Source organism: Megalobrama amblycephala, linkage group LG22 (genome assembly GCF_018812025.1).
Source record: "Megalobrama amblycephala isolate DHTTF-2021 linkage group LG22, ASM1881202v1, whole genome shotgun sequence".
Classification (NCBI taxonomy): Eukaryota; Metazoa; Chordata; class Actinopteri; order Cypriniformes; family Xenocyprididae; genus Megalobrama; species Megalobrama amblycephala.
Genome location: NC_063065.1, coordinates 7393386 through 7405816, shown reverse-complemented (window position 1 = coordinate 7405816; position 12431 = coordinate 7393386). Strand labels below are relative to the sequence as shown.

Below are 12431 nucleotides of genomic sequence, written 5' to 3'. Positions count from 1 at the left end.
TAAAATAAATAAAAATGCTATTAAATAAAATGCCATTAAAATACATTTTTATATTTAAATATTTATTTATAAATTTTTATATATATATTTTTTTTAATTACATATATATTATATTTTTATTAAATTATTATTAGTGCTGACAAATGATTAATCGCGATTAATCACATCCAAAATAAAAGTTTGTGTTTTGATGATATACAGTATAGTGTGTGTACTGTGTGTACTTATATTTAAATAAACACACATGCATATATATATATATATATATATATATATATATATATATATATATATATATATACGTAAATATTTCTTAAAACTTTTATTTTGGATGTGATTAATCGTTTGACAGCACTAATTATATGTTTGACTTGGATAAAACTAGTTAATTTATGTTCCTACATGTTACCAGACAAACATTTTCATAGTAAAATGGTAAAATGAAAACTCTCTGACAGGAATGAATTGTTTTATATTTCATAAAGCATGTTTAGGATGCATAATATTTTCTCTTGAGGCAAAATTAGAAACTGATTACACAGTGTAAGACAATACACATGTGGATTTGCATGGGGGGAAAAAAGCTGGATCACTTTACTAAACAGTGTTTAACAATCACAGCTCTGACAACATGATATATTCAAAGCCTCACTGTGAACTTAGTCTCACGAGATGTACAGACACAGAGAGAGAGAGAGAGAGAGAGAGAAGGAATGTGTGTCAGTAGGAGAGAATATCTCATTCACAGCTTCACCTCAATCCCATGGTGAAGACTCAATAAAACACCATCATGAATTTTTACCGGCACATTAAAGGGCCAGGCGCACATGAGCGGTACAGTACGTGGCTCTAAACACTTGAATAATGATGTCCCCTGTCATGCTTTAGTCGCTCTTTCCATTCACGGCGCCCTCCTTAACTCGTTTGAAAGAATATTGCCACATAATGAAGTCACTGTCTCTGCATAATGCATCGCCGCGGCAACCGCACCTCTCTCCAGCTAAAGAGGATTAATATTAAAATTGACAGATCTGATGTGAGACCGTTAAACCAACACTTCAGATCAAATGTGCGTAGGAAAAGGGGGCGTGCGCACGCGAGCCTGTCAGGAGCCCGTCTCTGAGGCATTATGGGAAATGTTTTCACCTTGTTTATGTGAACTTTGAACAGGGCAAATATAATGCATCCCTACATGTTTATACAAAGCAATAATGCATTCTAAAAAGTGTTATGAGATCATGTTTCATAACAAGTGCATAAAATAAATATTTTGTTGCAGAGGTAATGGTTTATACATCTTTACAATGATATGAAGCACTTTAACACTTAAAATAAAATAAAAAAAATTAATGTGAAGTTAAATTTTAAGCTAAAATTTAGTATGTTATTAAACTTTATAAAATGCTAAACAGATGTTAATTAAAATATGTAAATAAAAAAATAATGTCTTAAGCTAAAATTTAGTGTTATTAAACTTTATAAAATGCTAAACAGATGTTAATTTAAATTTTAAGCTAAAATTTAGTATGTTAAAAAACTTTATAAAATGCTAAACAGATGTTAAAGTATGTAAATAAAAAAAGTTAAATTTTAAGCTACAATTTAGTGTTATTGAACTTTATAAAATGCTAAACAGATGTTAATTAAAATATGCAAATAAAAGTTGACATTTCGGACTATTTAAATATAAATTGCTGATAATGCTGTTTATAATTATATGAAGTAAAATATAAAAAGTCAAGTAATATCTACTTGATCTGAACCTTAAAACATTCATAAAAAAATATTTATTTACCTAATAAAGACAGATTAATTAAGTCATAATAAATAATATTTTTTACTTCACTAGTTTTTATATATAAAATTACATATAACTACATTTTTGATATAAAACTAAATCATATAAAACATTATATTATATTATATTATATTATATTATATTATATTATATTATATTATATTATATTATATTATATTATATTATATATTAGGTTACACTCTATTTTAAGGTGACATAGTTACCTTAAGTCTACTTACTATAGACTTAGGGTTAGGTTTATGGTTAGTTATTTGTAATTATGCATAATTTACTGTTATTACTATAGTAAGTACATATAGTAATGTGTAACTACGTCACCTTAAAATAAAGTGTTATATGATATTATATGATATTATATCATGAAAACTAGATTTTGTATATTTATTAAAGTTGTGAAGCTCGTACCATCACATGTTTCGCTGCGATTCTCTTCACTGTCAGACTCCATCTGGAAATAAAAAAACAGAAAAAAGTTAATAACAAATAGCAATTTTCAATTCCAGAGATTTATAATCCTGTTTAATAACTCATCTCAACAGGATCTCATCATCAGAGTGACAGCTAAGTTCCTGTCAGTTTAGGTTATTAATAAGTAAGCCAGATTAGCGTCATGCAAAGAGTTTATCACATCGCAAGCACTTCATTTGCAATTTCAGAAACATCACAAGTTTAGATCTTAAAAAAAAGAATGAATACATTTAAATTATAGGATTACAGTAAATAATAGTAGTAAAAAACCTAATCCAATCAGTTCTGTGATTCCTGGAGCGTGCAATGAGGCGTCAGCACAAGAAATGAAAGGTCAATGAACTTTATGACAAATAAAAGAGGGGAATTTCACGCAGTAGATCAGGTCCATTACGTGCTTCGTATTTTGGCTTGATTTAATTGACTTAGCATCGGCTCAAAACTAGAGCAGCAAACTCCCAGCGCAGAGAACAGCCAGACAGGCCTTCACTTTTAAGAGGGTGAGACAGGGGCGAGCGAAAATATAATAATGCAAAAACCAGTGACAAACAAAAGTAGTAGTGTGTGTGTGTGTGTGTGTGTGTGTGTTTAGACAAAAAGAGTTGTTAATACCGCTGCACCTACTCACTCTCCCTCTCTCTCTCGGTTTCTCTCTGCCAGCAGTGCCTTGCTGATCCCAAATAAAACCTATTAAATGTAATTATTCTGGGCTGATGGCGCTCTATAGCGGTCGGAGGGTCTGGTGAGCTCGGTGAGTCACTGGCTGGGCTGTTACTTCGCTTATAATGGGAAACATGACTCCTATCTCCCCTTCTCTCGGCTTGGCTGTTGTGATTGAAGCCACTGACCTGTCATACATTTATAATAGGGGGAGCAGGTGTGGCATTGATGGACCTTAATTTCCTTTAATAAACCTTTTATGTGGCCCACTCTTAATGCCACGCCGGCCCTCTCCCGGCTCCCGACGCGTAATAGCTTCATTACTTTTGATTACTGGGGGCCCCTATTGAGACAAACAACTCCCAAACACTATAGATTACATTCTGTAAAAACTAATGTACCTGATTAGTTCATTACACTCGCTCGCTCGTGTACACATAGATGCACGCTAACGCACGCAGCGCCAGAAGTGGCCCCGACGCTTCCGGACGGGCTTTTCTGAACACCTCTTGAAAGCTGAAACTATTAAAAACTGCAAGAGCCAGGTTTTGTTTCGTGATTTCTGTATTGTTTCGCTGCGAGAGTGAAAAGAACGCCCGGCGAGCACAGGGGTTTATTTCGACAAAGGGTACGCAGATTTCGAGGGTTACGTAATTTGATATTTCGTATGTTCAGAGCGGAAACTTTGACATGAGGAGGGGAGGGCGATCGGGCGACAGCTGGTCACTAACAATCCCTTAAATTATACGTCACCACCTTACAAAACCAAACCATATGTCAACAAGAACCGTCAACCTCAGGTATCCAGTCAGAATCTGTCAAAAACAAGTGATTCTACAGCCAAAATACAAACAAACTTCACATGCTTTACTATAATATACTTTTTTTTTTTTTAATATACTGTGCAACTGTCACAAGCTACCTAACATTGTCTGCAAACTAAAATAATCAAGTTTATTCATATTAAATAATATATTATGATTGAATATATTTGAATTATTTTTATTTCTTACATTTTTTTGGTACAATACTTTTAAAATGATCGTGCATCATATAAATGCAAAAAATTCACACACACATTCAAAAATTATATATACTAAAACGGTTTATACTAAAATGGTAGAAACCACACAGACTTTCATTTTAAGTGTATTTCCATTGCGTCTAAAGCTCACATAGAAAATTTTGACCAAAACAAAATGTATAAAATAAAATAAATAAAATAAAATTGAAGGGAGTGCAATTCAATAAAATAAAATAAAATAAAATAAATAAAAATGAAGGGAGCACAAAATAAAATAAAAATAAAATAAAATAAAATAAAATAAAATAAAATAAAATAAAATAAAAAATATATAAAGATACTCAGAGTTTAAAACAACAGATGTTGCAGCCAAGATGTTGAAAACATTTTTAACAGTGTGGTGCAATACTTTTCTACTTTCATAGGACTAAATGATTATGTAGCATGTAAATGAAAACACATGAAAAATAGAGGTGAGTTAATTTGTTAGTCCACATATGATGCATATGAACAAGAGTGTATAAACTACTGGAAGTGCACTTGCAAGACACTCTGACTGAATCAATGGCCATATATATATATATATATATATATATATATATATATCCTCTGCAGAAACAATGACTAATTTTACCTTTGTTTGTTTGGCCTGTAATGAATAAGATATTCTGCGAGGTCCCCACGGGCCGCTCCGGTTACTGCACACACGTTTCTTCAGTTGTTCTAAGATGTGAGTGTGACATTCATGCTCTGAGGGCAAAAAACGACAGAAGATGTCAGTGACAACTTGAATTACACTTGAAGTGTTTACAGTGTATTTTTGAATGGCTAGTGTGAAATCAAATTTTAAATCACAAATATGTCCTCAAGTGAAAACATGACACAAAAAAACTGCAGTTACAAGGACATTTCTATTGTAAAACATTAAAATGCACAATTTTTACTCTAAAAAGCTATTTCTGCCTGTTGAAAATCACTATAACTCAATGCAGTTAGGTTGCTTTAGTCATATTAAATCAGTCTTTTTTGACATTTTTAGGTTGTGCACACTGTTTAAAGAGACAGTTCATTTTTAACTCGCTTCCACTTGGACGACTACATTTAGGAGTTGTTCGAATAGAAACGCTATTCATGCTCTGAGTGAAAAAAACAACAACAAAGGATGTCAGGGGCAACTTGAATTGCACTTGAAGTGTTTACAATGTATTTTTGAATGAAATAAAGTTTTAAGTCACAAACACGTCTCTAAGTGAAAACATGACCACAAAAAACTGCAGTTATAATGACATTTCTGATTCATGCTGTAAAATATTAAAATGTGCAGTTTTTCTTTTGTCAAATCAACTTAAATAATTAATGTGGTTCAGATGTGGTTAATATTTTGAGTATCTTTTGATTAAACCAATTGTCCTTCATTGTATTAACTCAAATTTTTAGTTTTAATGAACTCTTACTTTTTTAAGTTAAACCAACAATTCTTTTTTGCAGTGTTGGACGACTACATTTAGGAGTTGTTCAAATAGAAATGCTTTTATAAGGACATTTCTGACTCATGTAAACATTAAAATGTGCAGTTTTTACTCTAAAAAGTTGTCTATATCTGATAAAAATCACTATAACTCAATGCAGTCAGGTTGCTTTAGTCATATTAAATAATAATGACTCTTAAATAATGACTTTTTTTAGCTATCAGTGCACACTGTTTAAAAAGACAGTTCATTTTTAATTCACTTTCACTTGGACGACTACATTTAGGAGTTGATCGAATAGAAACGCTAATATAAGGACATTTCTGACTCATGTACAACATTAAAATGTGCAGTTTTTACTCTAAAAAGTTGTCTATATCTGATAAAAATCACTATAACTCAATGCAGTCAGGTTGCTTTAGTCATATTAAATAATAATGGCCCGGTTTCACAGACAGGGCTTAGCCTAAGCCAGGATTAGGCCTTAGTTCGATTAGGATATTTAAGTATCTTTTATAAACGTACACTAGAAAAAAAAACATTACTGGTGTACATCTTGAGACAAAACAATGGCACTAACATATTTTTAAGATATGTCAGTATAAGTTGCTTTCAGTTAAAACAGCTCAAACATGCATTTTAGTCTGGGACTAGCTTAAGCCTTGTCTGTGAAACCAGGGGAAAGACTCTTAAATAATGACTTTTTTGACATTTTTAATTCATTTCCACTTGGACGACTACATTTAGGAGCTGTTCGAATAGAAACACTATCATAAGGACATTTCTGACTCATGTAAAACATGAGTTTTTACTCTAAAAAGCTTTCTATATCTGTTAAAAATCACTATAACTCAATGCAGTCAGGTTGCTTTAGTCATATTAAATAATAATGACTTTTTTGACATTTTTAGCTATCAGTGCACACTGTTTAAAAAGACAGTTCATTTTTAATTCACTTCCACTAGGGTGACTACATTTAGGAGTTGTTCGAACTGAAACGCTAACTGTGAACGTTTCAAACAGTGCCGTTGAGAAACCTGGGAGCGAATTAACTGACAAGACCTCATGTGGCTTTCTTAACAAGATGCAAATTGATTGCTTGACAGAAATCAAATAGCTTGTGTGTAATTAATATGGTTAATCCGGGAAGAGTTTTGTGTGATTGCGCGCATCGGGACAATTTAAACGCTGCGCTACACAACGCCTGAGCTCCGCTATTGGTGAGCCATTCATGCCTGTTGGCTTTGAGAGAGAGAGAAAGAGAGAGCTTTGTGTTAATTATGGCTAAAAACTCCCAGCATCTTTTGCCCGGCGGCCCCCACCGCCGCACGAGAACAGGGGCCCGGGGACGAGGAGGGGCCCCCCCCTCATTAGCATAAGAAGAAAGACGGCCCACTCCTTGAGCGGCCCGTCATCTGCTGAATCATTATAAGGGGGTTTCTCTCTGCCCCTTCTGCGCGTCCCTCTGAGGGCCGGGCCACTAATGTGCATGGCCTCGCGGTCTCCAAGGAGATAGTGCTTCCTGATGCGGCGTACGTCTGCGCGTGTGTATGCGGCCGCTGCACTTTGCCCTAACCCATCTGCTCTTTTTCTCAAAGCCCCGTGTGAGCGGAACGAGAGAGTTGCACTTTAAAGCCTCTAAACATCAATGGGCGTGATTTGTTTTAAATAAACGACACGGCGACCCTTAAAAAAATACATACAAAGAAGATTAGTGTTAACATGCACAAATGAGAAAAAAAATGAATGACATTTTCTGGTCAAAACAGAAACGCACACGCTATCATTAAGGCCGAGCACAATGTTAGTGCATTTCTAGTCTTTAACACATGAATGCTAACATCACCAAAAATAAGACAAACAAACAGACAACAACACAATGCATATGGTAATTACGTTTGTTATCAGCATCACAATCACTCATCGGATTTAACCGCTCAAGGGACGACTGCTGGTAATCAAACCTCAAATCATCTTTATCTTTATAACCACATGCACAGAAATTGTATTTCAGGATAAATTGCAAGTTAAACGACAATGTTTGTGGTATCCTGTTGAGTACCACAGAAAATATATTTAGGAAAAACAAACATGCCTTGAGAATTACTGTATCCATTTACAACGGAAGTCTATGGGGCAAGCGTACAAATTAGTGCTGTCAAACGATTAATCACGATTAATCGCATCGCAAATAAAAGTTTGTTTACATAATATGTGTGTGTGTACTGTGTATATTTATTATGTATATATAAATACACACACATGCATGTATATATTTGTATTATGTAAACAGAAACTTTTATTCTGGATGCGATTAATCGCGATTAATCGTTTGACAGCACTAGTTTGTACGCTTGCCCCATAGACTTCCATTGTAAGTGCATGATTACACAATACAAATATATACATGTGTGTATTTATATATACAAAATAAATGTACACAGTACACACACATATATTATGTAAACAAACTTTTATTTCGGATGCGATTAATCGCGATTAATCGTTTGACAGTGCTAGTACAAACTCAAATACAAGGTGTGTTTTAACTTAAATTTTACAAAGAATTAACTTCTATTTAATGATTTCAAACCATTGTAGGTTATTAGTAACAAATTAGTGAACCAGGTTAGTGTCATGGAAGCAGGGTGATTATCGTTAACTAAAACTAAAACAATAAAAACAATTTTAAGGTGTCTGTGTTACAGTGTAATTATACATTTAAGGACTGAGTAATAATAATTAACTACATGTACTTACTATAGGGTTAGAGTTAGGTTAAATGAGGGTTAATTATAGCTATTACTATAGTAATTACATGTAACATGTGTAACGGACACTGTGAAATAAAGTGTTAACAAAAAAACATGACTAGAAATAAAATAAACAGTAACTGAAATAAAATAAAAAAATAAACTTGTTCTAACTTGAAGAACTAAAATAAACTAAAAAAAATTAATAAAAATTATTTAGACCTTTTTTTAAAAAAAAAAATTAAAACCCCAACAAAATTAATAAATCTTTAAAATGAAAGGAAATTTTAAAATTAAAAACTAATTCAAAATATTAATAAAGCATATTAATGATACTAAAATAAATTTTGATATACCAAACTATTATTTTGGATATTAGATTTCAGAATTATGAAAAATGGATAAATAGATAAAAATATTGTAAATAATATATTAGCAGCAAAAAACAAAGACTTTTTGGTTTAACCTAAAAAAGCAAGTTACCTGGTTGCCTTAAAATTTAAAAATGAGATAAAAATGAAAAAAAAAAAAAAAAAAAGAGTTAATACAATGATTTAATCAACAGAAACTCAAAATATTATGTTATCTGATCCACATTAATTACTGAAGTTGATTTGACAAAAGAAAAAATGTGATAAATCATGAAAATAATTTTTACAGAGTAATTAATTTTGTGGTTAAACTGATGGTTAAAAAAATAAATTAATAACAAATTTAAAAAAGGTGTATACAGCATGTCCCAAGTGCATTTTTGCACACACAAGTTTTCTAAATTAGGAGTCTAAATTATTTAACACGCATTTCATTTGAATTTAACATGGAAATAACTTGCATGTAACGCCTTTAGACTTTTCAGAAGTGGATTTCTATAAGAAAAACAACGTCATTTTTGCATTAAACGTGCACGCCTACAAGTACTCTCTCGCTTGCATTAAGATTTGTCTTTGTATCTCGACTTTGTAAAATGATAGAGGGTAAAAAAGCAGAACGAAACAAGCGTAAAAAACATTCGAAGCACACTCAGTGCCCTTGTCCTTCCTGAATGACTGTTATGATTAGATTGTACTTTCAGTGTAATTACGGAATAAGCACTATGTGGCACTAAACAATGAATAAATAAAGACCTCCAGCTCTATCTCCACCCAGATACCTCCCTCCCTCCCTTCTTCTCTCTCCTTCCAATCACCTTTCCCCGTTTTCTTCTCCTCTCTCTCTCTCTCTCTCTCTCTCTCTCTCCATATCACCTGTCTCGCTAGTATCGCACATAGAGAGTTATGAAGACACAGGATCTCATGGCAAGGTCACCCGCTCTCTTTCTATCTCTCTCTCTTCCCCTTTTTGTTCGTCTGTAGCATGTGGCTGGAAAAGGGTTAAGCCAGGAATGGATTTAATTATGGAATGAATGGAATCACAATGCGCCTGCAGCAAGTTTGTGCCTCCTTATTTATTAAAGCTGCTGATGGTCCAGGTTTGATGAGCCACTTCGGGCATAATTGAGTCATCATACAAAGAGGGTTCCACGCATTCAGAGAGGTTTTATCAGCTGCAAACAGACCTGATTACTGGCAATTACACTCTGATCTAGGAGGATGGTGGTGGGGGGCGGGAGGGGTAACTTGTGTGTTTATAGTTTACCCCAGGAATAATTTCCACATTCATTTTACATGCTAAGTGTTTTTCTGTTTCGGCGTAATAAAGCGCAAACGAGAGATAGCGGCGTTTTACTTTCATTTTCCCCCTGCGCTGAATGTCTTACTGTAACCGAAAAAAAGGGGGAAAAAAAGAAGAGAGGAAGAAAATAATTGCAATTGAATGCGCATTGGCAGGGCGGTTGGGGGTTTTGTTTACATGCTTTTTTGAAATAAAAAAGCATGCAGAGGTGTGAAGCAAACATTGACATGTGTCTGAACTGGGTGGAGTTGAGCACAATAATGCTTTTTTACACTGTTTACTTCAATGGAAATTAATTACATGCACATCAAAGATTCAGTCAAAACAAGATTGATCAAATCTAAAAAAATATTCGCCATGATAAAAAGCACAGATCATTCACTATATAGGCCTTCTGCCTAAAAACAAAGGCAGAGAGATGGAAAGAAAAGGGACGCTTGAGATTAGAAGGGGCGGGTGTGTGTAAACGCGAGATATCAGTCTCCATGTAGTTCATGCCAGAGACTTTAAACTGTGAAATCTGAGAACTCAAAAGCTGCTATTTTAACTTCTGTTAGCTCCTGGAATATGAGGCTATGTTTTCTTTCTAGGGCAAGCATAATTAGTTTCAGTATAATTACCTTAAAGTGCATCATCTGTCCCTAGGTCTAATGTGGGAGTAACTTCAAAGATACACTTGTTTCCAACTGTTTAAAGCATTTCTCATCTGATAAATTATTCTATGAGAAATCTGCCAGCAAACACAGATGATTAAAAAAAAGGTTGTTTGCAATGGAAACAGGCGTTCGCAGAGCTCAAAACTTAGAACAAGTTAAAGCTTGTGCAAACAATTTGGCAAAAGTGACAAAAATAAATTAAAATGTATATAATTTTATAAATAAATAATTTTTTTTTTTTTGGTTGCAATAGTAAGAAATGATTATAATAAATATATTATAATAAATAATTATAATAATTACATATATATATATATATATAACGATGAAAAAAATGTTGTTTGCAATAGTAAGAATTCATTATTGATACATTTTATATATATATATATATATATAAGTGCTGTCAAAGCGATTAATCATGATTAATCGCATCTAACAAAAAAGTTTGTGCTTAGATAATATATGTTTGTGTATATGTATATACACACACAATATATATAATAATATACACACATATTATGTAAACAAACTTTTGCTAGAAGCGATTAATCGTGATAAATTTTATATATGTGTGTGTGTGCGTGTGTAAAATTTATTTTTCAAAGAGAAATTTGCCATTTGCCAGCAAACACGATAAAAAAATGTTGTTTGCAATAGTAAGAATTCATTATAATACATAATAATAATTTATATATATATATATATATATATATATATATATAAAAGTGCTGTCATATCGATTAATCGATTACTCACAAAGAATCGCATCTAACATAAAAGTTTGTGCTTAGATAATATATGTTTGTGTATATGTATACACACACACACATATATTATGTAAACAAACTTTTAAGTTAGATGCGATTCATCGTGATTAATCAATTTGACAACACATATATAAAATTCGGTGCTTAAGCTTCTTTCAAATATATTTAATATTTGGCTCATTATCGTGTGAAGACAAAAACATAAATTTTAATACCCAATAAAAAAACTCCCTCTAAAAGAGCTAAAAAATATTGTCAGGAACTTAAAGATCAAGTCAGATTGCCAATTATCCCTTTACTGAAGCTCCTTTAAAGTAAAGTCCCATTTGAACAGAGAGAGAGAGAGATACTTCATTGAAGTCTAGTAAAAGACCTAGTTTAGGGACACAAATATATTTCAGAAAGGTTATTGAGCAATGCGAACATATTTATTTATGCTAACAACATTGTCTCTACATCTTCAATTCAAAGGCTGACCTATCGCTTCCCTTAATGTGGTTTGGGGAAGCATAAAAGGGCATCTGAAACGAAAATGAGATGCCACAATCGAGGCCAGGTGTTAGCAGGGACAACTTCCACGCCTGTTCTCCGTTATCAGCACGCACTGATCCGGCCCATTGTTTCAGGACGGGAAGGTATCTCAATAGAGAGGACGCATGAGTACTACCAGGTGGTCTGCAATTTGTTGAAGCCGTGGCTACCATTCCAGCTAAATCCTGGAGCACAAAAGGCAGGTCTCCAGGCTCTGAAGCCCTTGGGTTAAAAAAAATGGAAAAGGAGAAAAAGGGGGGGGGGGGGGGATATCATGGGCAGGGCTTGAAAGGAGAAGACCCTTTAAACTCCTGATTCCTAATAAGATTGAAATGAACAGCTCGCATGGCAGCTGTACTTTTCCCAGGGTTAATTACCTTTCACTGCACTTGCCTAATGAGTCAGCTGTTCCTGTCATTAAACAACTCCACTTCACCATGGCTTCTTCATCCTCCACAAACACTGTCCCTCCTGTTTGCTCACTTGTTCCAGCAGCATGTGAGACGGAGAGAGAAAAAGGGAAAGGTTGCCCTTCATGGCATATGTTTGGAAACTGGCGGCCACTGACAGTGTTGAGCTCTGATTATGAAATCGAACCCCAAAACAATCTGGC

The 12431-nt window shown here is 33.5% G+C and overlaps 1 protein-coding gene across 1 annotated transcript in view; it reads right to left on the bottom strand.

The window, feature by feature from the left end:
- st18 (ST18 C2H2C-type zinc finger transcription factor) overlaps positions 1-12431 on the bottom strand; it is an 82824-nt gene that overhangs the window by 34431 nt on the left and 35962 nt on the right. The window contains exons 4-5 of the mRNA XM_048175099.1: positions 4606-4721; positions 2225-2267 (exon numbers count right to left, since the gene is read on the bottom strand). Of these exons, the coding sequence (XP_048031056.1) occupies positions 2225-2267; positions 4606-4721 (159 nt within the window). The remainder of the gene's footprint in view (positions 1-2224; positions 2268-4605; positions 4722-12431) is intronic.